The sequence below is a fragment of the Cyprinodon variegatus genome, unplaced genomic scaffold (assembly GCF_000732505.1).
Source record: "Cyprinodon variegatus isolate N-32 unplaced genomic scaffold, C_variegatus-1.0 Scaffold505, whole genome shotgun sequence".
Classification (NCBI taxonomy): Eukaryota; Metazoa; Chordata; class Actinopteri; order Cyprinodontiformes; family Cyprinodontidae; genus Cyprinodon; species Cyprinodon variegatus.
This window is the reverse complement of record NW_015150958.1, coordinates 147,643-170,599: the sequence shown is the minus strand read 5'-3', so window position 1 is coordinate 170,599 and position 22,957 is coordinate 147,643. Positions and strand designations below refer to the sequence as shown.

The following is a 22,957-nucleotide window of genomic DNA, read 5'->3' as shown; positions in this document are numbered from 1 at the left end:
ATGCATACGAAGTATCAGTCTCGCTGGCCAGGCTAATGTCTTTGTATGATCTGAGCAGTTTTTGTTCCCATGTCTTTATGATGCTCTTTGTTCATTAATATTCTCAAATACACCTCTGATGCCTTTACAGAAGAGAGATTTTTTTTTTAATGTTACATTACACCAAATTAAGCTCATCCTATGTTTGGGGACATGGCCTGATTCCAGTAATCCGTGTTCTTCCACCTCTACTGAGCTATGCTGTGTTGACATATCACAAACAAACAATACAATATATGTCAGTATATTGGTTGTAAAGCAATAGATGTAAAAATAAATACTGAAGGATGTGAATACTTTTACAAGACAATACAATCCTAAGTATTTTTTTCAACTCACTGCATTCTCTAAGTGTTATTGTGTAGCTGGAGCTTAAAAACCATCAGAACTTTGCATCTATTCTTTTCTTTCAGTAGCTTTGATATGCACATTTATTCTGCCTACTCAGAGAAACACACAGAATTGGTGCTTTATCATGTCTCAGTCCCCCATGTGGAGTCTTGTCTTATTATTTATTTATTTATTTTGCATTCCTTTTTTTTTTTTTAGCATTTTCTGGCCATTGCACCACTCTCTGCACCTTGTGCATTTATGTCTCTTATGATGAATTGTGGGTGATGTAGTGTTGTAAGCATTCTTCCACTGCTGAGGATAAGTGCACTTTCCAGAAGGCAGACAGACGCTCATACTGCAGTGCTTACAAGAGCAAAACTAAGCTTAGTGTTTAATGATTAATGAGAAGTGTGTATAACATGTCTTGCATACAGCTGATTGTCTCTGAACGTTAGATTTCAGGGCATTAAACCTTAAAAAAAAAAGATTATAGTTTTGGTGTAGATATCTGAGTGGAGGTTACACCATGTGATGTGTTGAAAAAGAGATGATCTATCTAGCGTGGTGTATCTAGCGTGTGTTAGTGAAGTAAGGAGTGTAGCTTCTCACTGTGACCTCCTGGAGGGTGACATCTGGGTGTCTGTTTACACATCACTGGTTCATCAGGGAAAACTGGTTCAGCTGGGACATTGCCTGTTACACATTTATACTCAGTTTTCTGTTGAGTTTAATAGTGAAATATGCAAAATACTAACGGAGTAGGAACAATTTGTTTCAAACTACCGATACAGTTTTTAACCGATTTACATTTCTTTTTAAAGAAAAAGTAACTGCATTGTGGCTCTTACATCTTTAGGTAGAACCAACAGTGGGGATTTATCTCCATGTGTATATTTTAGATAGGATGGTCCAAATACATAAAACATTACATAACAAAATCTTTAATATTCAGGCCATATTGTTTCCAGTCAATGGAAGTTGTCTTTGTTGTTTATTTCCGTGCAGTGCCATGTCTCTTCTCTGTATAAGTGTTATGCTATAGTTAAGGTCTAAGTTAAGGTGTTTTATTATCACTGACTGTTGGTGAAAATGTATGGTTAAAAACCTCAGCATATTTTCACAAAGTCACTTTTGTTGTACACATTCACCCAGTTAAGATATGACTGGTTAGTTTTTTAGTTTTCATAAGCATTATTAGCTACGCACTAATTGATAAGCCATCAACCTAATCATCTGCCTTCAGTTACACTTCTCACAACTTGCCAAGATAATTGAACTGGATCTCTGATGTGTTTCTTTTCATTGAGTTATTTCAAAGAGGGAATTTTATTTTAAATAAAGGGCGTGATGTCGCACAGAAACCTGAAATTTACAGGATTTTATTTGAGAGCACTTTTCTAATGGCTGTGATAGTATTACATACTATGAATGCAATTTAAGCATATTTAAGATTGTAATAAATTACCTTTCAATTCCCTTAAAAAAAAAAAAAGATGTGACAGAGAGACACATTTTTATAAAGAATAATTTCTTAGGCTTAAGTGGCTTTCATTTTGAAAATAGGCGGACAAGAAATGGGAATAGAGAGAGTGGGAAGACATCCAAAGGTCACCACACCGAGACCCAAACCTGTGATGTCTACGTCGAGCACTAAATCCTCCATACATGGGATCCACTCTTAATCCCTACACTACCTCTATGCCCACACCGGCTAATTTCTGTTCGCCTTTCATCAAAATGGAATAAATAGAAGAGATCATGTAATTAAACAAAGAGGTAGATCAGTGGGATCTTGAGTTACCAGGTCTCCATTGCACACTTTATGAGCGCTTTTCAACATACCTTTACCAGCGGTGCCAATCATTATAAGGGCCTCTGTAGATTCATGGAATTGTGTTAATAAATCTACATTCTTATTTAATCCCAGTATTTGCAAAGCACTGCAAGTGAAAACATAGTATATCCCCTATGACTTAATCAATGGTTATACACGTCTGCTGAAGCTGTTAAGGCTCTTGTTTGATTTATTATTGTCTTTTCTCTAATGGAGCATGAATAGCTATATATTGAAGAAGAGTGTTAGATTGAATGTATGAATGCATTCATTATGAATTAAATTAAGAGCTATGCACATGGCTTTGTCCGGAGCTGATGATAATGCTGCAGCATGCATGCTTCATAAACAAGTGCATAAGGAGAAAATGAAGGGACAACATGATGTGTAGGTATGGCATGATTTACGATTCCTTGTGAACAATCCATATAGGGACATAGCTTTGCTTTAGGATTGTGTAACTCTTTTGTCTTATTTGCATGACACATGTTTCTCATTACTGTTATCTTTCTGTCAGAAGTTAGTTGTAGTTCTGTCATGTCAGACCCAAAACACCTTCCAGAGGATTATTGGTATTTTTTTTTTCCAGGAAAGGCAGAAGATTATCATTTGTTATTATAGGGTAGGTGTGCCAGCTTGGTTGCTGTTATTCAGCAAAACTGTAGTTTAATTAGGACGAGCTCAAGAAAGGACGTTGCTGTGTTTGTTTTGTATTGCCAGCATATAATGCTGTAGTGTAGATTATTTTACGCACTACCTTTCAACGATAAGGGGATTGAAGATTGATATAAAGCCTAAATTATGAATATATATGGCTTTAGTGTGAAATGCAGGGCTCAGATTATATTACTCTGCCACTACAGCATGCAGTTAAGTTTCACCAAGTCACACATTAAAATGCCATGAAGATTTAACTGCAGAAAAATGCTGCACTGAGCTGATGTCTCGAGGTCGGGTTGTGTGGACTTTTTATTTAGTGCATTTTTCATTGATGGACCTTTTGTACACTGTGTGCAAATTGCAGAGGTGCTGCAGAGCTGCTTCAGTGCTGGATAGTCATGAAGGCTTTAAGAGCTAGAGTCTGCCCTTCTTGTTAGCGAGGCTTGGTTAAATGCAGCAACTCATTATAAATAGAAAGCAATTTCCTCCCCAGGCAGAACAGGGGGCAAAGAATTGGGTTCTTACTACCACCAGGAGGCACAAGTGAGTAACTAGATGCATAAAGTGCATGAAATCACATGTACATGTGCAATGAGACAAAAAAAAAAAAAAAAACTGCCAGAAAGTCATATTTCCTATCTAGTCAAGGTCAGCTTGTTCTGTTTTTGCCTTTTTCTTTGTTTAGGCTTTTCATTGGATAATAACAAGCTATATTGTGTGCAACTGTCTCCTCTAAGATTTCTAAAGGGACAGGAGGATAATCTGTAACACTGCTGGCTTTGCTTTAAGGTCATTTCTGTCTTATCTGTTTGAAAATCAAACACTGCAGGCGGGAGTGTCCTGCTGAAGGTAGCCGGGCAAAACAATGACCTTTTCATAGGAAATGTGATTCACACATCTTATTCTGCACATGTTAACATGCAGACAGCTCTGTCTGAAATCAGGTACTGTCTGTCTTCATTTTTGTTGTATAACTATTGTTAGGAGTGGCAAAAAATAACAATACAGATGAAAAAGAAATGCATTAACAAAGTGTTATATGACTATGTGAATATGCAGTAGAGAATACCACAGTCCATGATTGTTCAGAGTGTAGTGTAGCCTCATTTTGAGGAGATAAATAACTTAGTGATTCTTTTTGCTGTTTGGCTGCTTAACACAGAATATGCTGCTTGGAAATCGGCTTTGAACTCAAGCCTCCACTGCTTTTCTAGTGAAAGAGTAGTTTTTAGTGTAGGCCTTCGCCTACATTCCAAAAACAAGGACCAGATCAAACCAGGAAAGAAGGGACACATTCTAACTCAAGCTGGCCCTGGTAGTGAGATAGGCTTGTTTGGATCCAGGTTGGAAATATGTAGAGGTAGAATGATAAGCAAATTTTTACAGTTTGAATTTCTTCAGGATTCTGTTATCTCAGGATCTGGTAACTTTCCATGAACTAATAGTAGTACTGTTTTTGTTTGCAAGAACAACATGCAGTCACCCCTGCTGAAAGACAGTTTTATTGAGAAAAGAAAAAAAAATCCTCTAATCTTTTTCTAAATGTTAAAATAAACTATTTGTGGACTTCTGCCGTCAACGTTCCCATGTCTAGAAAGATAGAAACAGTAACACTATAATTTTAGAAGCCTTTAACAGCTTAAGCTTGAAAAATGTTCAGCTTTAATTCATATATTTTAAGTTTAATTGGAGCAGAGCGGCAACTGCAGCAGATGTTCATTGTACACACATAGACAAAATTGATGGTACCTCTAGTATCATGAAAGAAAAAATCTAAAGTGTCACAGAAAAAACTACATTCTCACAAAAGTAAAAATAAATGAAAATTAAATTAAAATTAAATAATTTGATCTAAATCATATTGTACATCTTTAGAAGGAGCTGAAAACTGGAATCTGGAAAAGCCACCTCCATTAAAAATAGCTCATAAACTGATTTACAGGAAGAGTAAGGCATTAGCTGATTAACTTTATCAGTGTAGACCAAATTTTCAAAACTATTAAATAAATGTAGTTGTTTGTTTAGGTCAACATCTTTTTGTTTCAAATAAGATTCATCAGAAAGACTGGATTCTTCTTTGACTGTTGGGAGCATTGAGATAAATAAAAAAAAAGGCTTTCTGTTATGGTTCTCCGATTTGGACTTCTTTTTTAGTTCATGTGATTCTGTTTTTTTTTTGTCATTGGTTTCTTTTCCATTTTGTGTCATTGTAGTTGTTTTTTTGTTATATTTAAGCAGCGCTGTGTTTTTCGTTGTTTTTGTTGCTCTCTATTGCCCCCTTGTGCCAGTCTGCTTTCCCCTAGCTCCCTTCTAGATGCTTCTATCCACACCTGCTCCCTTTTAGCTGATTATCGCAGTCTTTGTTCTGTCTCCCTTATATATACTCCTGTGCAGTTCCACAGTGCTAGTTTCCCATTGTTACTGTTCTCCTTATTTGTGTTTTCCCCTGCAACTCTTGGTTTTTGTATTTTGTTCCTGGATTTTTGTTTCTGTTGCCAGCTTCATTAAATATCTGCTTCCTCATCTCTGCATTTGGGTCCTCAACCAACCTCCACCCTAGCTTGACACTCTCACTCTAAGCCAAATCTTTTTGTATAGAGAATACACAAAATAATTATTAATGCTAATGTCTTTTAAGATCCAGCTTCAATCCAAACCTTAACACAGCAGAAGAGTGAGACACTGATGATAATTAAGTACACTGGGGAAGGTTTTTGTAGTCTGTCAATATATTGATCTATCCAGAGGAAGTCCTTTTCTGATTAAATTACATTTGACTTCCTGTTGGGATGCTGTGGTTGTAATGGCTGCTGATGGATCACTGTCATCAAGCCCTTTACTGAGGCAACAACCCACTGAGAGCCATCCGCTAGCCGAAGCTAGACAATATTCAAATCACAACAAATTAGTTTATTTATTTTTAATTTGATTGCACACTTAAAAACTGTAACTAAATTGAATTCTGAATTCTGTTACCCTTTTATGTATTTGTAGGCTACTGCATAGGCACTGATGTTTAAATCCGTAAATTTATGATCGTTCAAACCCCTGAGAATGTTTAACATTTCATCACATTGCAATCAAAACCTTAATATATAACATTTTATGTATTCATAAAACATCTCATCGTGATACAAGGTTTTTTTTAAGAATAACTTTTTTTCAAAATAGAGATACATGATAATTTATAATCAATAAACTTCTATCCTCTTGCTACTGCGATGAAAAAAAGAAAACTCTAGGCTAGTTTGTTTAGGGATCAGCTATGCCTAGATAGATTTGAGACTGTGCTGTTCAGTTTCAGTGTTTTAAATTATGAATTAACCAATGTTTCTTGATATGTGAAGCGTTTCATATTGGATTATATCTCAACCCTGCTTGATAAACTTCTTCACTTCTAAATCCCTTGCTTGTTTTGAGGTAGATTTTTTCACCAAAGCCCTCTAATAAACTTAGCTAATTTATGAAGCCAGCTTTATCTAATGGATTTTAAGGGTAAAGATAATACAGGTGGCTGGATATACATTCCTAATGTTCCTCATCTTCCTTATCAGGTCGGACTTTCTTAAGGGATCCCTGAAGTTTTAATTTTTTCCACATCAATTCAGTTGAATCCAGCTTCATTTAAAAAGTCCTTTGAACAACCAGTGCAGGACCAAAGTGATGCACAGTTAATAAGCACATATTTTATAAAGTTAAAGCACACAAGAGAGGAAAGAATCCTTTATTAGAATGTTACATGCATACAAATATAATGAGAATCTACCGAAAGAACCTATATAAAATGATAAAAAAAAGCCTGTTTAAAAAGTTCGGTTTTCAGAACAATGTCAACTTTAACAAAGAGGATGCCTTTTTTATTATTTAGGGGGACATATTATATATATGATATATAATATTTAGGGGGAGATAAACCCACAATTTTGGAGCTGCAAAAGAGAAAAGCACAATCTTCTCAAAGTTAAGGAAAATATAGTCTGATATATTTGCAGCAATTGGTTGAACTGGTTCTGTTTTTATAAATAGCATAATCAAAGGGCTGTATGAGGAAGGATAAGAAATAACTTTAATAAACAAGAGATCATTTATAGTTTATATGTGATTTTGTTTTGGCTGCATATCATGCTGTTGAAGAGTATAAATATGAACACGTATGGGTGAATCAAACAGTTGGCTCTGTTGAATGTCTCTGTGTGTGTGTGCTGTGTGTGTGTATTTGCTGGCACAAGCAGCTATGTCTGAATTGGGGACTCCCGTAGAGATGATGATAGAAGAATGTGTTTAGTCACTTAACGTAACTGCTCATTTGCAGCTCACACTAGCACTGTCCCCACTTGTTATCTTGAATGTGTATTTCTGCATGTGTGTGCAACAGTGAGAGGTTATCTGGAAGTAAGTGTGTGACAGGAGGAGCAACAGAGCCATGGGAGTAAAAAGAAAGTGAGCACCGTGTTAGTTATGTGTGGATAATGTCTGAATGTAATAAAATGAAAAAAGGTGAGCTATCTTACAACTGTTCTTATAACTTGACAGAAATTGGAATCCATTTTCTTAGGGTTGCATTTAATAAAACAGCATGCGGTATTTAATATTTGCAAAGTGGAAACGCATGATATGTAGTTGACTTATTTAAAAAAAAATCTCTCAAGTGGGGTTTTTCTCTATAGATAACATTTACTTTATAAATGCAGCCTAAAAAGTAAATATTACCCATCTGTGTGTAATTAACTTCACTATAAATACAGTTTTTTTCTTGTTTGTTAGAAAACATTAGTTAATTTACCAAATCTACCAAGCGCAGACAGGTCAGGGAGAAAGTTGTGAAGTTTAATCATATCAAATAAAATGTTAATTATTTAAAAAGAAATATGTTGGCATGAGTAGAGGGGAAGGAACAGATGGAAATATATTTAGTGACGTACCTATGTTACTGATCATTTCACATGCACAAACAGCAGAAATGTCAGTCTAGACATGGTTGTCTGTCTGTTGCTTTGGGGTCCCTGTAGCGTGGTGCCCCCTTTTTTGCTCCACTGACATGCAGAAATACTACATGATGTACATCTAAAACTATCTGTACAACTATCTGGGTAAGGAGATAATTTTTGGTCCTTGGTCATATGACAGCAAACATTGTGCCTTATGCAAAACACTCAATTTGCATAAGTTTAACTATGAGGGACTGCTATGCACAACACCCTGACCATAGTAATAATCCTCACGGGTCCACATCATAGTTGGAGTTGTTCTTCTAAAGAACAATAAGCCTTATGTAAGAACAATTTGTACCAAATTCTCTCAGGTTCAAACAAATCAAATTGATGTAGGAGACTTGCTCAGTCTGTTATTCAAGCCTAGTTTTTCACTAAATGACTTAATTTTATTTGTTGATACTTAAACTACTTAGTGCTTAGATACTTGAAATATTATTTAAAATATAAAATGGAGAGAAAGATTCAGAAATGTGTTGCTGTTTGAAACTATTCTGAGGGTAAGAAATACATTCAGTTCACTTCATATTGCGCTGCCTTGGCTTTTTTATTACACAAAATGTGGAATGCTTGGATTTGGGTCTGTCTGAATTTGCTAAAATTAACGTTTTGCTGTCAACATTTTTATGTTTATGCTTAAGAGACATGGAGAATATGACAAAGGGATGACAGACGTGGTCTGAAGTGGTACAGTACAGGTGTGCTTCTGTATTAAAAGGAGAGTTTGGAGAATGTTGTCATATTGGTTGATGGCGAAATCGTATTAAACACATACAGTACATCATATGTTGCATCTCTTGCCTCCATCAGTAGTTTTCACTGATTGTTTTCGGATCAAATCATGTTATTTTTACTCTTATTTTATTTTTATTTCTGTAAAAGTGTAATCACAGCATTTGCAACTCTGGGTTTATTTCCCACTGCTTGGCTTTTACTGTTTATTCCTCGAGAATGGGCGCTCACTTATGCACAGGTGGAATGCATCTATTTACGAGGATCTTTTATGTTCATTTACTGAAATTAAGAATATTTGTTTATTTCTGATGTGGTGCATACAGAAAAGCCAGTGTACAAGAAGTAAGATAAATTTCAGAGCGTAGTCATTTGTGAGAAGGGTCCAGTCATTTTTAATTGCAGTGAAAGGTAAACCTACAAAATGTGCATTCCACACTTTTCAGATTTTAATTTGTTGTATCTTTTATTTATTAATTGAAATCCTCAGAAATGTACTTAAGGTTATTTTGCATCATGTACTTAGTATTCAGCTTTCTTTTTTTAACAATAATCTTTTTTGTTAACATAATCTTATTTTAATTCTTCAGTTTTATTCTTTGTATGTTACACTACTTTGATTTACTTTTTTTTCTTCTTATTTTTAATGTGCAGGCTTTTGAATCATTATCTTGCCACGAAATGGTGCTATTTAAATAAACATGCCAATCCTTGCCTTACAACATATTTTCAAAAATAAATGTCAATTCTTTTAGAAAATAGCTTTCAGTCTTTTACACAACAATAACAACCTTGTTAGATATTTAAACAAATGCTTAACTGTTAATACTAAATCTTTGTTTATAAATTAACACGGGCCACATGGACTCCACGCTCTCACTATAGACTCCACACTCAGGCAGCCGGAGGAAGCAGTGGGAAGCACTAAATGCTGGCTGCCCTCACCCTGCTGGCTTGGCTGCACAGCCCTGACTTATCTTTACTGACAGAGGGGCAAAGCAGAGATAGGGAGCAGACAGAAAAAGAGATGGCAAATATCTGTCATTTCTTGAGTGCACCAGATGAAGAATGATATGTTAAAGGAAATTTCTGCTGCTGAAATAGCTTATAACGTTGGGGGTTATTTATGAAATCTTTACATGGCTCATGCAAAGTGGACCACATATGTTCTGTATGCTCAGTTGTTTTCCGGCTTGTAGTTTGCCGAGTTTTTGTTGCATGGAAGCTTCTGGTCACACACAGATATCATGCATGCATGATGTCACCTTGACTCACGCCACTCTGGGCTTGCTGCCACATGCTCAGATGTTCAGACATGCAAACACGGTACAGCAGTGATCAGGTGGTAGTCTGCACATTATAGTTAGTGCACAGAAAATATGCTTTTAAGTTATTAGAAAAGGCATACGTTTCTACCTTTTTTTTCCATCTCACACCCTAGTCTCCATAAAATATTTTTAAATAATCTACTCATTTTATTTTGTGGCAATTGTTCTAAAATAGAACAGAATTTCTTATACATGCACAATACTCTCAAATAAAGTGTCTCATGCTAAATTTAAATGAAAGCAATTACATTTAGTTTCTGGTCTAATATAATAATTCAAGCACTTTTTAGATTAAGAAATATTCAATTTGTATTTTCTTTTTGAAGATGTTTAACCATTTGGTAAAATAATTAAAATGTAACTTTTAATAATACATTCAAATGTAGATAAATCTAGTAAATGTAGGTCTGCTATAGTAAATTGAAGTTTGCTGCATTATTGTTATATTCACCCCTTTGAGTTGTAAGTTTTCCTGCTAATTGAGAACTTACGATTATGGTATGACTGAACTTTGAGATAGGCTACCTCTTTGATGAACACTATAAATATTATTTAGTATAATCAGTATTTTTTTTTTAAATGATTATCATTATTACCTCAACTTCGATAGCTTTGAACCTCATCTGTCTTTTACAGTCACTCTCAAACCATGATTTGGGCATGAGTTGGGCAGTGATATTCGTAGATCATCCGCAACACGGTATGCGTACTAAAAAAATAAAACAAAAATAAAAAATACACATGTAGTTTAGTGCCTCTAATTTGAATTTTTTGAAGATTGGGCCTTTGGTGTTTAAAGCCATCCCAGCTTAAGGAAAAAAGCTTTTTACTCTGGCACAATGCCCAACAATTAATTGCTGGATAGTACCTCCAGGAAGGGAGACGTTCAAATAGGTCTCTGAGAGGATTTAAAGGGTCCTTAGAAGCATGGGAGTAAAGATGTTTTCCAGGACTAATGAAACCTCGTCAACAACTGGAACAAGGAATTCCAGTCAAAACAAACTGTGAGACTGTCAACATTAAATCTTATTATTATTTTGTGATTTTAATCAATTGTTGCTTAATGACATTTTTAGGGCACCCCAGACAAAAAATGAATGCATAACATTAATAAGTGATTGAAATATTTCTTGAAACTCAATGTAATTGCAATAATAATTTTGGATTTTAATAGAATTGCTTGAAATAGTTGCCATTCTCTGCCTTGTAGTAAGCAAACTGTATTTTTTATTTTCAGAGGAAAATATGTTTCCTAATAAAGGAAAGCTTCAGATTCAATGCTTTCATTTTTTTAAACTCCTTACTATGCAACTAAGATTTGGGTTTGAATTTAATGAGGTTGTTTGTTTCTATTATTATAAAGCAATTTTGGTTTGCTTGAGAAGAAAAGCTTTTCTAAATATCCTATCTTCCCCTTTTTGTAAGTTTTACCTTCCAAATAAAATATCCTTACTTTTTAAACAAACAAACCTTTATGTTAAAATAAGCCTCATAATGTTTGCTACTGTATAGGTAATAAATTGTTGTGGCTGTGTATCCGAGGTGAGGCGGAGATAAGCTGCAGCTCATGAGCTCTGCATACAGACCGCTCCGAACCTCTAATTGACTCACATTGCTGCTGTCCGCTCAGCTATGTCATATGGCAAGTTATGCCAGAGTGTGCACGGTTCAGTGGGTGAGCTGCATCATATGTCGTGGTAAACTGATCAGCTGTGAGACGAACTGAGATGAGCCTGTAGATGTGAGTACACACCCTGTAGCAAAGGAAGGCCAGTAGGGGCTGTGGCTGTAGGGGTTGGTGGGGGGACTACTGAGTCATATGTTACTTTTTTAGTTTAATACTTGGCTGTCAGGATTTGTTTGGGGACTTGAAAATGTGCTTATGCTTGATGAAAGTTCTTTTTTTGCAAACCTTACAGGATGGGAGCAAGTAAATTGAACACCTCACTGCCAATGCCGTTTTTCAGTAGGTGTCGATACAACAGCAACAAGTTTGCTATCTTATTGCTACTCCTCTTCTATTGCTGCAGACAGCCTAACATGCAGATCAGTGAGCAGATTACGGTTTAATTGGAATGGAAATGGTTATCATTTGCAATTATATTCAGCATGCCTTCCTGATCCATTAGCTGGCACTATGCATAAATTAACTTCAGCTTTAAGATTTAAATCTGTCTTGACACTGCATTAAATTGCGCAACCTGCTTCTCAATTACAGCTGCAGAAATTAAGAAATACTGTAATTTATTTCTGCATTATTTTTAATTTGCATCCTTCTGTGGCATTCTCATTGCATTGTTGCCATTTTCTTGTTTACACCAGCAGAAAATATTAGTTTACTGTCTCCTCTTTGTGTTTGTTGCTGCCTCTAAAAATGTTCACTCATCTCTGTCACTTTCCCTCTGTCCCCACATGTATCGCTGTGCTCACTATGCTCCCTACGGCTTAAGAATGCTCCATCACAGAGGCAGCAGCCCTGAGCTTAACTCAGCCTTTTATTGCAGTAACAAAGAGGCCCATGTCAGTTATTCTGGGCTAAGTGCTTCTCACAATCTGCTGTTAAGTGTTGGGAAAACGAGCCTTACTGCCTGCAGTGCTCCTGCATTTTGGTGTCCGCAAAAATCACAAATTTAAGGACTCCCAGATGGAGAAGAGGTGATTATCCTATGATGATATATATGCAGGATTTTCCCTTAAAAAAACAAAAAACCAAAAAAAAAAACATCTTAGTTAGGTTTAATCTCTCTTTTATCGTTTTGTGGTATTGCTCAGTAATGGACATACAGTGCCTAGCAAAAGTGTTTATATGCATATCCTTTTCCACTTTTTGCGACCTCACCACCAAGAATTTTATCATATTTTATCAGGGTTTTATTTGATAGAATAAAACAATGAATATTCAAATATGATAGAAAATGTTTTCATACTCTGGGGTATAATAAGGTTTAGCATCATTTGGTATTGATTTGGTTCACTGGGTTATTTAATCAGAATAATTAAATTAGGGAGAAATGTCCTGCAAATCATTTCAAAGTTGTGGAAGAACTCTGTGTTAACTCAAAATGTGAAGACCTTGTCTTAAAATTAGGAGAAACTGCCTCTGTTTTAGGTTCTGCAATAGAAACTAAATAGTAAATCTCTGATCATTATTTTATGCTGTGAATCATCATGCTGATGAGGTTTACTGTTTTGGAATGCAGGCTCATTGATATCATGGGTCTGAAGATCCTGGGTCTTTAAGTCAGCTTCCTCCCTCCCCCACTCAGCCTTTCAGAGCTCTACTCTAACAGCCGTTTCTTGTTCCTAAGCTTTCTGATGTTAAAACCTGTAACCGAGAAGACAGTTCAACTTTCATGACGTCATGATCTCAGCCCCGCTAGCTTCTCTGATTACTCACTTAATTCATCTGCATACACCGCCCGCTCTCTAATTGTCATTTATCTCATTCACCTGCTTCCTCTGCTATATATATAGTTGAGGCCAGCTATCGGGGCCAGATCATCATTTGTGTATTCTTAGTTTATGTGTCAGTTTTTCTTTATTTTTTTATTTTTTTACGAGTTTTAGTTAAGTTTCTGGTTCATGTCCTGACTCTGGGAAGCCAGTTGATTGAGAGGGTTCGGTGTGTCTCCTGTAACCCTGGTCATGTCCCGGCTCTTCTCCGCAGTGTCATGGTTTTGGTTATGTTGTGCTTTACTTTGCTCCTTGTTTTCTAGTTTTATTGGTTTAATTCCTATTTTGTTGTAGTATCTAGATTTATGTTCTCAGATTTTTCTGTTGTTTTCCTCTGTTGCCCTCTGGTGTGTGTTCCTTTCCCCTTGGCTCCCTCGTTGTCTCCTCACACCTGCTCCTTGTCAGCTCGTTAGCCCTTCCATTGTCTCAGTCAGCTACATTTACTCTTCCTCTGCAGTCACTCCTTGTTGGTTCCTTATCGTTGCTGGCTTCTCATGTTGTTGTCTTCATACCTCGTCTCTCCCTGGCTCCTCGTGTTTGGTTTCCCCCTGCTGTCTCCATGGGAATTAAACCAATAAAACTAGAAAATAAGGAGCAAAGTAAAGCACAACATAACCAAAACCATGACACGCAGAGCCCTCAGGGTTTTGGCTTGGAACACGGGGGAGGTCAGTTTTAATTCCCATAAGCCTGGCTTCAAGGTGGAGACCAGTGTTATCCTGGAACAATGTCTTGTCTAAGTTACTCTCTACCACTGAGCCTGTCTGTCTGGGCACGCTTCTGGACTCGTCTGCATCTGAAACTGCCTTCACGCTCTCAGGATTCGTGGAAGCCTAGATCCCTCTTTTCCTCTTTGGATCGGAACCTCTGATCAAGCTGAGAACTCCGGATTCCTGAACTGTTCCTGCCTGATCTGTTTTCCCATGACATGGATGGGTTTCCTGCATGTTCTCCAGGGCTGCAGCATCTGGGACACTCTGGGCAGCCCACGCCACGTCTCGTTGGCAGTCCATCCGCTGGATCTCGCCTGTTTAAAAGGAGATGGACTGAACTGTTAAACCAGGAAACTGACTCACTCTGATAATCATCTCTTGTCAGATGATCATGGTCACTTACCTGTGTTTCTCTCTCCAGAGTGTCAGTGATTGGTGGCGCCCCGCCCCCCTGCAGCCACTGTGGTCTGATTATCCCCAGCAGCCTGTGCTTCTGTTCTGTTTTATTATTTCTTTCATTAAACGTTTTGAATCTTCACATTGTTAGATTCTGAATCAGCCTGGAATACTGGGTCCATCTGTCCCGTTTATGAGAAGTTGTGATTTCCACTGATACAACAGGGTAAGCTGGCCAACTACATCTGAAATCTCATTTTATTTGGATTTTGAATTAAATCAATTACTTCCTGAATTTTTTTATTGCATACAATAAAATTGTTATTATATAGTTTATCCTATTTGGGATGCAGTGGTTTAAAGCACCCCGTCATTGGCCCCCGGAGCAGACGACATACATTTTTCTGGAGTGATGAATTAGGCTTCTCCATCTTGAAATCTGATAGATGAATTTGGCTTTGGAGGTTTCCAGGCGAATGGTACTTGTCTGACTGAATTGTGCCAAGTAGAAACGTGGGGTGAGGGATTAAGGTGTGGGGTTGTTTTTAAGGAGCTGTACCTGGCCCCTTCATTCTACTGAAATGAACTCTGAATGCTTTAGCATACCAAGAAATTTGGGAGATTTCAATGCTTCCATCTTGGTAGGAACAGTATGTCGCTAACCCCGTACTCTTCCAACATGACTGTGCACTATTGTTCAAAGCAAGATCCATAAAGAAATGGATGCCAGAGTCTGGTGTGAATGAACTTGACTGGACTGCACTGAGTCCTGACCTTAACCTGATATACACCTTTAGGGAGGAATGAGAGTGGAGACTTAGAGCCAGGCCTTGTTGTCCAATATTAGTGTTTGATCTGCCCAACACTCTTCTGGAAGATGTTCAAATATCCCCATAAGTAAACACACCTTAGAGGCAGCCTTTGTAGAAGAGTTGAAGCTGTTCTAGCTGCAAAGGGTTGACCATCATTCTAAACCCCTATAGATTAGGAATGGAAAGATACTTAGTCAGTCAGGTTTTGGCAAAGTAGTATATTTGTATATTTCCATATACTGTACATATTGCAAATATTACTATGTGTGTAGAAGAGGTATGAAGGTTGATCATGCAGCCTCTGTTTTACGAGAAACAATATTCTTTCTGTGTTAAAGATGGTACAACTTTTTAAAGGAATAATTAGCTGTTTTGCATATGCTTAACCTGACTCTGAGGATTATCTTTTAATTCAGAGATCTGAGACAAGCATCTGATCCTGGACATCTGATCATGGCTTATTGCACCTCATGTTAATGTCAATTTTCTGGGTTCCAGAGAACATTAATTGCAATATATTATTTTCATGATTAAAAAATCTTATTTTCCCCTCCCTAATTAACATATGACCTTTCTATAATTACACTTGTTAAAAGATTATACCATTTATTTTTCCCAGTCCACTTTACAACTATAAAGTATGTGTTGTTTAATGTTTATCACACAAAATCCCAGGAGTCCCAAGTAAAATCTCAAGTAAAGGTTGTCGTTTTAATGAGACTTTTAAAAAAATCTATGTGGTTTAATATTTTTTTCAATCCATTGCATGCATTGGATACCATCTGTTCATAGTTTACAGTGACCTGATCAAATAATTGAGGGTGTCTCTCTGGTGTTACTGGAAGTTACAGAATGGTTTTACAGAAGCTGAGCCATGTTCTTTGTATCAGCCACAGTCAAACTGACAAGCCTCCTTTGTCTGGATATAATTGTGTGTCTACCTTTGGTTTCACATCCAGTTGTCCTCCACCTAATGGCTTAATGTTCCTGTGTTCCCTCTGTCTTTAAAACAACCAGTAGAGTTGTATCATGTTTCTCTCCTTACAATACCCTCTACATCTATAAGCACATATTTTAAATCCAATTGATTTAGGGTTTTGTTTTCCATTTTTCCTCCTTTAAAATCCTTTTTGTCCTACTAGCTAACTGAATCTTATCTCTTTATTTGTCTTTTTTTTTGCTATTTTTCTAGTTTATTTGGGATGATGTATTAAACACTAATCTGGATGCATAATGTAAATTATGACAGCTCAATATTTACATTTGTAGAGAGTTGGTATACTTATCAGTATAAACATATGGCTCTTGATCCACCTAGCAGGTGAAAAAAAAAGAAAACTGTAACACCACAACCCTATTTACGTTCTCATCCACAGAATTTAATACATCAATGATACAAATGCAGAATTATCTCAGATTTTAAAATGAAAACATTATAATAAAGGATACACTTCAAAGAGAGCTTTTTCCACATTTAAAATACCTCCAGTCCTTTGCAGCTTTGAGATAACAACAGTTTATCCAGGAGCAGATGATCAAATCATAAATGACTTTCTTGCACATTTACCTAACTGCAAAGACCAAAGTCTGACCAAAGGCCCCATCACTGCTCTCAGGGCTAAAAGCCATAACAGATTTCTTACATGCCCCTTAGGCCAGGCCCATTTCCTAAAACTCACACATGGTATAACCTTCAATAAATGTTCACCTTCAGTACCTACACAGTACCATGCCAACATAATTTGTGTTTCAATGCATGTATTCCTGAGACTGTATCTTGTTGCAAGTTGTTTTCAATGTACTTTATTAATAGTTGTAAAAGTTAAAAAATGGGAGCTGTTTATACACCGTCAAAAAGTGAGTCAACCTTTCATGCATTCTTAAATTATTACTTTAAAGGGTCTCTAGATGCTCCTGGTACACAGTTGCAAAGCAAAACTAATTCAGCTTTTTATACAACACATTGTTGTCTAGAAGCCATGTTGGTCAATGAATTACAAGAAATCTTATCTTTCCCTTCTTTGAAATGCAAATAATCTTTGAGAGAGAAAAATGTCACAGATGTAAAATGCCATAACAAACGCCAACTAATTTTGAAACCATTGATGACTTTTGACTGTGTAGACATCATAGTGTTGCTGGAGGAGGGTTTGTGCAGATCTGCTAATTTAGATACGACTTTAGCATTAAGCAGGTGTTGAGGATCAAATGTCAATGACATAAGCGGGAGTAATTCCCCCGACTTCACATGCCTACAACAGAGTCTACTTAAGCAGCCAACCACCATTTAAGCTCCTCTTAGCTGGAGGCCTGTGGGTCTAGTGAGGCGAGACACGCAAGTTTTCAGCTGAGGTTACGGTAGCCCACCAAATCCCTTCCGGAAAAGAGTCTGTGTTTGCTGGCCGAATTAGACTGCACCCTGCCTACGATTCAGATGGAGCTGAATGTAGGGAATTTGTTTTTCATGCATTTCAAACCAGATTGAACGTAGTGTTTTGTGAACCCGCCTACTGAAGTAGATAAGAATACCTCCATATTAGTCTACCCACGGGACACCCAGGCCCAATCGCTGTTGTGCCAAGGAGCCACACAGAAGCCGCTTACCTGTGCCTCACTGGTTCTGCTGCTGCCTTGAACTGTGAAACGACCGGACTGTGACCCATTGGTCTGGCTGCTGTTTGGAGCTGTGCTGCCGCCGCCTGAGCCACTGCTACAAGCTACCCACAGCCTTAAGTGGATCCCCGTGCAAAGGCTGCTGTGAGTGCCAAAGTTAAGTCCTGCAAAGTTTCTTTTTGTTCTTTGCATCAGAAAAATTCGAATGCCTTTTGGACAAATGGACTTGACGGAACCAACTGAACCGAGCTGCACGCCAGAGCAAATCCAAACTCACGCCCACTTCCATTTCACTGAGTCAACAAGTAAACATAATTTCCCCTCTTTCATCTGATGCTTAATAAATACTCTGTTATTTGTGTTTTATCTGAAAGAAGCTTCCTGATTCCACTGCTGATGGGTTTTATGTAAGAGTTCTGAACTGAATGTTAATGCTTACTGAGCCTGGTTCTTTTTTTCCCATTTGTTTGAAAAGTTAGGCTACTACCATTGGACTGACTGGTATAATTGCCGACCCTATGGTATCAGCCATTTGATTCCTCTAACTCTCTTGTTCTAGTTGGCCCAATGTCCTGGTGCCAGCTGAACTAACCCATTCTTTCCTGCACCAATGTATTTTTAATGCATTCCTGAGTCATTCCTTTTTATTATTAGCTAATAAAGGTACCATTGTATTTTAACCTGTGGTCTTTCGTCGTTATTTTAGGCACTGAGCGATTTATCACTCAGGTCAGATCCACCCTCCTTGAACTGAGACAATTTTTTTGGTTGGTGATTAATAACCCTGCTGATAGCCATAGTCTAAATTACGAAATTGCTGAAGACAGCTGGATTTGAAACAGTGGTCCATGAGTCTAACCTTTATGTAAAAGACTAAGAACCCAGGTAAATAAGCAAATTACAGTTATAAACATTTAACTAATAATCAATAATTGGTTTGAATGACAGTTCAATTTGAATGACAGTTCTAGTTATTTGATATATTCATGATCTTCGGGTAAACTTGAGCAGCATAGGCACACAAATAGGTGGTATAGGAGATTGGAATTACTTTATGCATTAATGACCATAACATAAATTGTGGTGCAGTAATTTAATAGCTATATTGAAAGTCTTACATTTTTCATAATTGATGAGTTCATTTAGAAATAAAAAAGCTATTTTATTACCTTTTTCCCAGGAACCAGTCTTTGATCAAACTGTAATTAAGAGGCATTTTTTTGATTTTACTTGTTTTAATATATATTGGTGGTTATTACTGTATCATAATTGTGATAGTAAGACAAAGTTAAAATCTAGTTGTGATTAGAGGAATTTGTCTTTGGTCCTTTTCTCTTTCTTCCCCGATAAATAGATTTTGCACATTTTTAGAAATACACGGAAGTTGTAGGGAAAGTTCCTGCATCACGCTAATTTCCTTGCTATTTTTGCTTATTTGTTTTTGCAGGAAACAGTTGAATATGCCTTCCTCATCATTTTCACTATTGAGACCTTTCTGAAGATTATTGCCTATGGTTTGGTGATGCACCAGAATGCATATGTGAGAAACGGCTGGAACATGCTGGATTTTGTCATTGTGGTTATTGGGTAAGTCCTTTTGTCAGTGATAATCTTGATTGGGGTGTCTCAGAGGGGTATTAAAACAGCTGCTTTTAACATTTTGTTTCTGTAATTCATATAAACGGTCAAAAGGGTTATGCTATTTTTAGTTTGATGTTTTTCCCTTGCTCCAGTTTGACAGTTTACAGTATTTGTGGGAGGAGAAGTTAAAGTTGCTTAAGCCTCTGCTTCGAGTGACCAACTGCTAATAGAGCCCCGCAAACACCCACAGTATATGACCCAGAAAAGACAGAGAGAATAAATCAGAGCTTTACCACCATGGTAGTGAGTCACCATCTCTCCATTTTTATTATTCTCTCCAACACTCCTCCCATCTTTCCCTCTCTTTCACTCACTCTCAGACATCCTGCTGAGCTTTGTCTCTGCAGTTTTTTGGTATTATTACCTCAATTAATATTCTCTTAAAAGAAATGTAAACCCAAATAGACTTCCTTTTTTAAGTGTGCAAAATGAAAGACAAACCAATTTCCAAGAAATAGAAGATAAAAACATATACAAAGTACAGGATTTGTTTGCAAATTACATTATAAGTGTTCACCTTATATGAAAGTCACACTTCTAAAGAAACATTACGTGCATGCTTTAAAGCCTCTATTTATATTTATTGATTGGTGCAGCACAGCTGGATATGGCCTTGACCCTCAATTAGTACATCGCCTCAAGAGCAAGTAAACAAAATCCACAGTTTACACAAGAATATGATGGCAACAATACAACTTCCATTTTAACTTCATGGTTCTGATGGGTCATGCTGTTCAGCTCCCCACCTCACCCCACCCTCAATCCAGTCTCCTGCACACTCTCATCATATCAACTTCATCTTTTTTACCCCCATCTCACACCCCCATTCCACCCTTCTCTTTCTTTCCTTTCCTCCTGTCTGCATCTCTCTTCTAATACGCACAGTCCAGTGGGTAGCTGGGTCAGATCTCTGTCTGTGTGCTGCATGTGGTGTTGATCTGCCATCCAGTCACATGCAACGAAGCCTGCCCCTGCTATGAAGAGTGAACGTTGCTGCTATAAACCAGAAATGACAAATCAAGATAATCCAGCTTGTATCTGATGTCAGAGAAGAGATTCAGATTCAAGAGATTCAGTGCATAAGTGTACAAAAAAAGTGTTTACAATTTTATCATTTATGTTTAAATAGCAAATACATGTTTGTGGTGAAATGCAGACCATTATTTGATTAATGAAGGTAATGTTTTTTTTTTTCAAATGGCAAAGTACAATTTTCAACAGAAACATGAACTGTTTTCATTTAAGATAAGAATGGAGGCGTCAAGTAACGTAAAATACAGTATATGCAGATATGTAATGAAATTGTTTAATGTCAAGGTGAAAGTACAAAAATTGAGAACATTTAAACTTGCAAATGATCCAACCCCTATAAATCTACAATTTCTAGGTTAAAAGAAAAACTTAAATACATTTTTCAATAGGGATAGACCAATGCACTCCTGTGTTTGCCAGTTAACTAAAAAGAAAATAACATTTAGTTTTGCCTTTGTATTTCTCTGCTGTAAGGAGAACCACTACTGTCTGTTACCCGTCTTTCTAGGTATGTCTTCAGCCCCTTTTACACTTAAGGCCAGAGCACACTGAATCTGATTTTTTGCCCACAGAAAAAAGTAAAAGTGTATGATCACACCCGACACGATTTTCTCCAAGAGGGCTTGCGTAGCTCCGACTGAGATAGACCCCAGGTCTATTTTAGACAATTTCATGTGTCTGACAGGAAGAGAGATGTGGTTAGTATAACATATTCTGTTCAGGGGAAATTCAAAATAAAATCTGCTAATCGCATGGGGAAACAGTTTTGGACATTCACATTGCGTACTGTGTATAGAAAGCAATACAGACTTGTGAAAAAATAATGAAAAGAGCAGGTAAGTGCGGCGTATCTCTTTGACGTCTTTAGGAAAAAAAGAAAAACTTAGATAAACTTCACAGATCTCTTTGAAAATCACCTCATAGTGCCTCTAAAAACATTAACACCGTCCAACAGCCTTTATTTCTGTGTTTTTATGTAGTTCTCCTATTTTTAATATAGGCATTTGAACTTTCTCTATCTGTTCTGGTTTGAGATGCTGCCCAGACTCATTAAGTGGGGCTTTCCTTTACAGCTGCACTGATTATTTTTATTTATTTTTGATCATTTTAATAATCTAAGTGAAATATGGAAAATTATTTTAATTTGAGTGGCACTGAAAGAGACGTGAAAAAAATCTGCGCAGATCTACCCACCCTCCCTGCTTCTCTATTTGCAGTCAGTGTGACATGGAAATATATCGGATCCTAGATTAAAAGTCTTAGGCAACTGGTTTGTTCAGGGCTTTATAACAATTTAGGATTATTCCTAAAAAATAAAAAACAATCCACTGGACTTGATTTTAAATTTTGGAGACGTTTCGCTTCCCATCCAGGAAGCTTTTTCCATTCAAAATGTTAGGAATAGCTTTGAGTTCAAGGTTTTATACAGCAACCCAACAAAGTATTGTTTTTGTTTTGAAAACATGTAAATTGGTACAGAGGAAGGGGTCCGCCGATTTGGAATGGGGGTCATGTGGCCTCTTTTTTTAGACTGGTGGTGCACTCAGGTTCCAGCCTTCAAAAACTTAAAATGCAGCTATTAAGTTTATCCCTTCCTGTTATCATCGCAGCCCCACCCCCTCTACAGGACAGTGGAGGACCTCGTCTATTCAGCCAGTCCAACAATCCCCTTTAACGACCAAGCTTTCAGACACTTAGATGGATATGGGGTATTGCAGTCTAACAAAAGAAGCCAACTCATAACTCCTCCTACAAGTTGTTAACCTGTACAATAACAGCATGTCAAGTGGGCTGGCAACATTTCATCAAGCAAACAGGCAAGGTTTTGATGACGGCTAAAAAGAGGTTGGACCTGAAAATAAAATAACTTTTCTCTGTCTGCGCAGATAGTGAAATTGTGCATTATCAGCTATAAGGACCTGTATGGGACTCATATTACATATATGACAAAATTAACGGCTTCTTTTCTGCTGTATGAGCCTCGGTCCCTGAAGACATTTCTAATCAACTGTTTAACAGCCATAGATGTAATGCTCTTCTTGTGTTGTGTGTCAGCCTAGGTGGATGCCCATGTCTCGTTAGGTTGTGTTATACTATGTCATACAATGAACTGAACATTGTTCTGTAAGATTTTCAAAGCCTGGGATATTGCTTAAGATATTGCTTAACTCTGCCTAAATAATTTCAGGAACCTTGCCACTTACTTGTCTGATGTGTTTCAGACAATTTTTTAGGCTTTTGTTAATCTTACGCCTGTCAGACTTGTTTTTGGCAAAAACCTAAGGCACTGTCTTTTTGTAATATTACAGTACCATCTTTGTTTTTACCTTTAAAGCTACAGTGTGTAATAATTACAGGGATATACAGTCAGAAATGTAAT

General features: G+C 37.0%; 1 protein-coding gene across 11 annotated transcripts in view; it reads left to right on the top strand.

The window, feature by feature from the left end:
• The window catches only part of LOC107094760 (voltage-dependent L-type calcium channel subunit alpha-1D-like), a 91,271-nt gene that overhangs the window by 9,395 nt on the left and 58,919 nt on the right, over positions 1-22,957 (top strand). For all 11 annotated transcript variants that reach the window (XM_015390582.1, XM_015390579.1, XM_015390581.1 and 8 more), the window contains exon 4: positions 19,352-19,491. In XM_015390582.1, the coding sequence (XP_015246068.1) occupies positions 19,352-19,491 (140 nt within the window). The remainder of the gene's footprint in view (positions 1-19,351; positions 19,492-22,957) is intronic.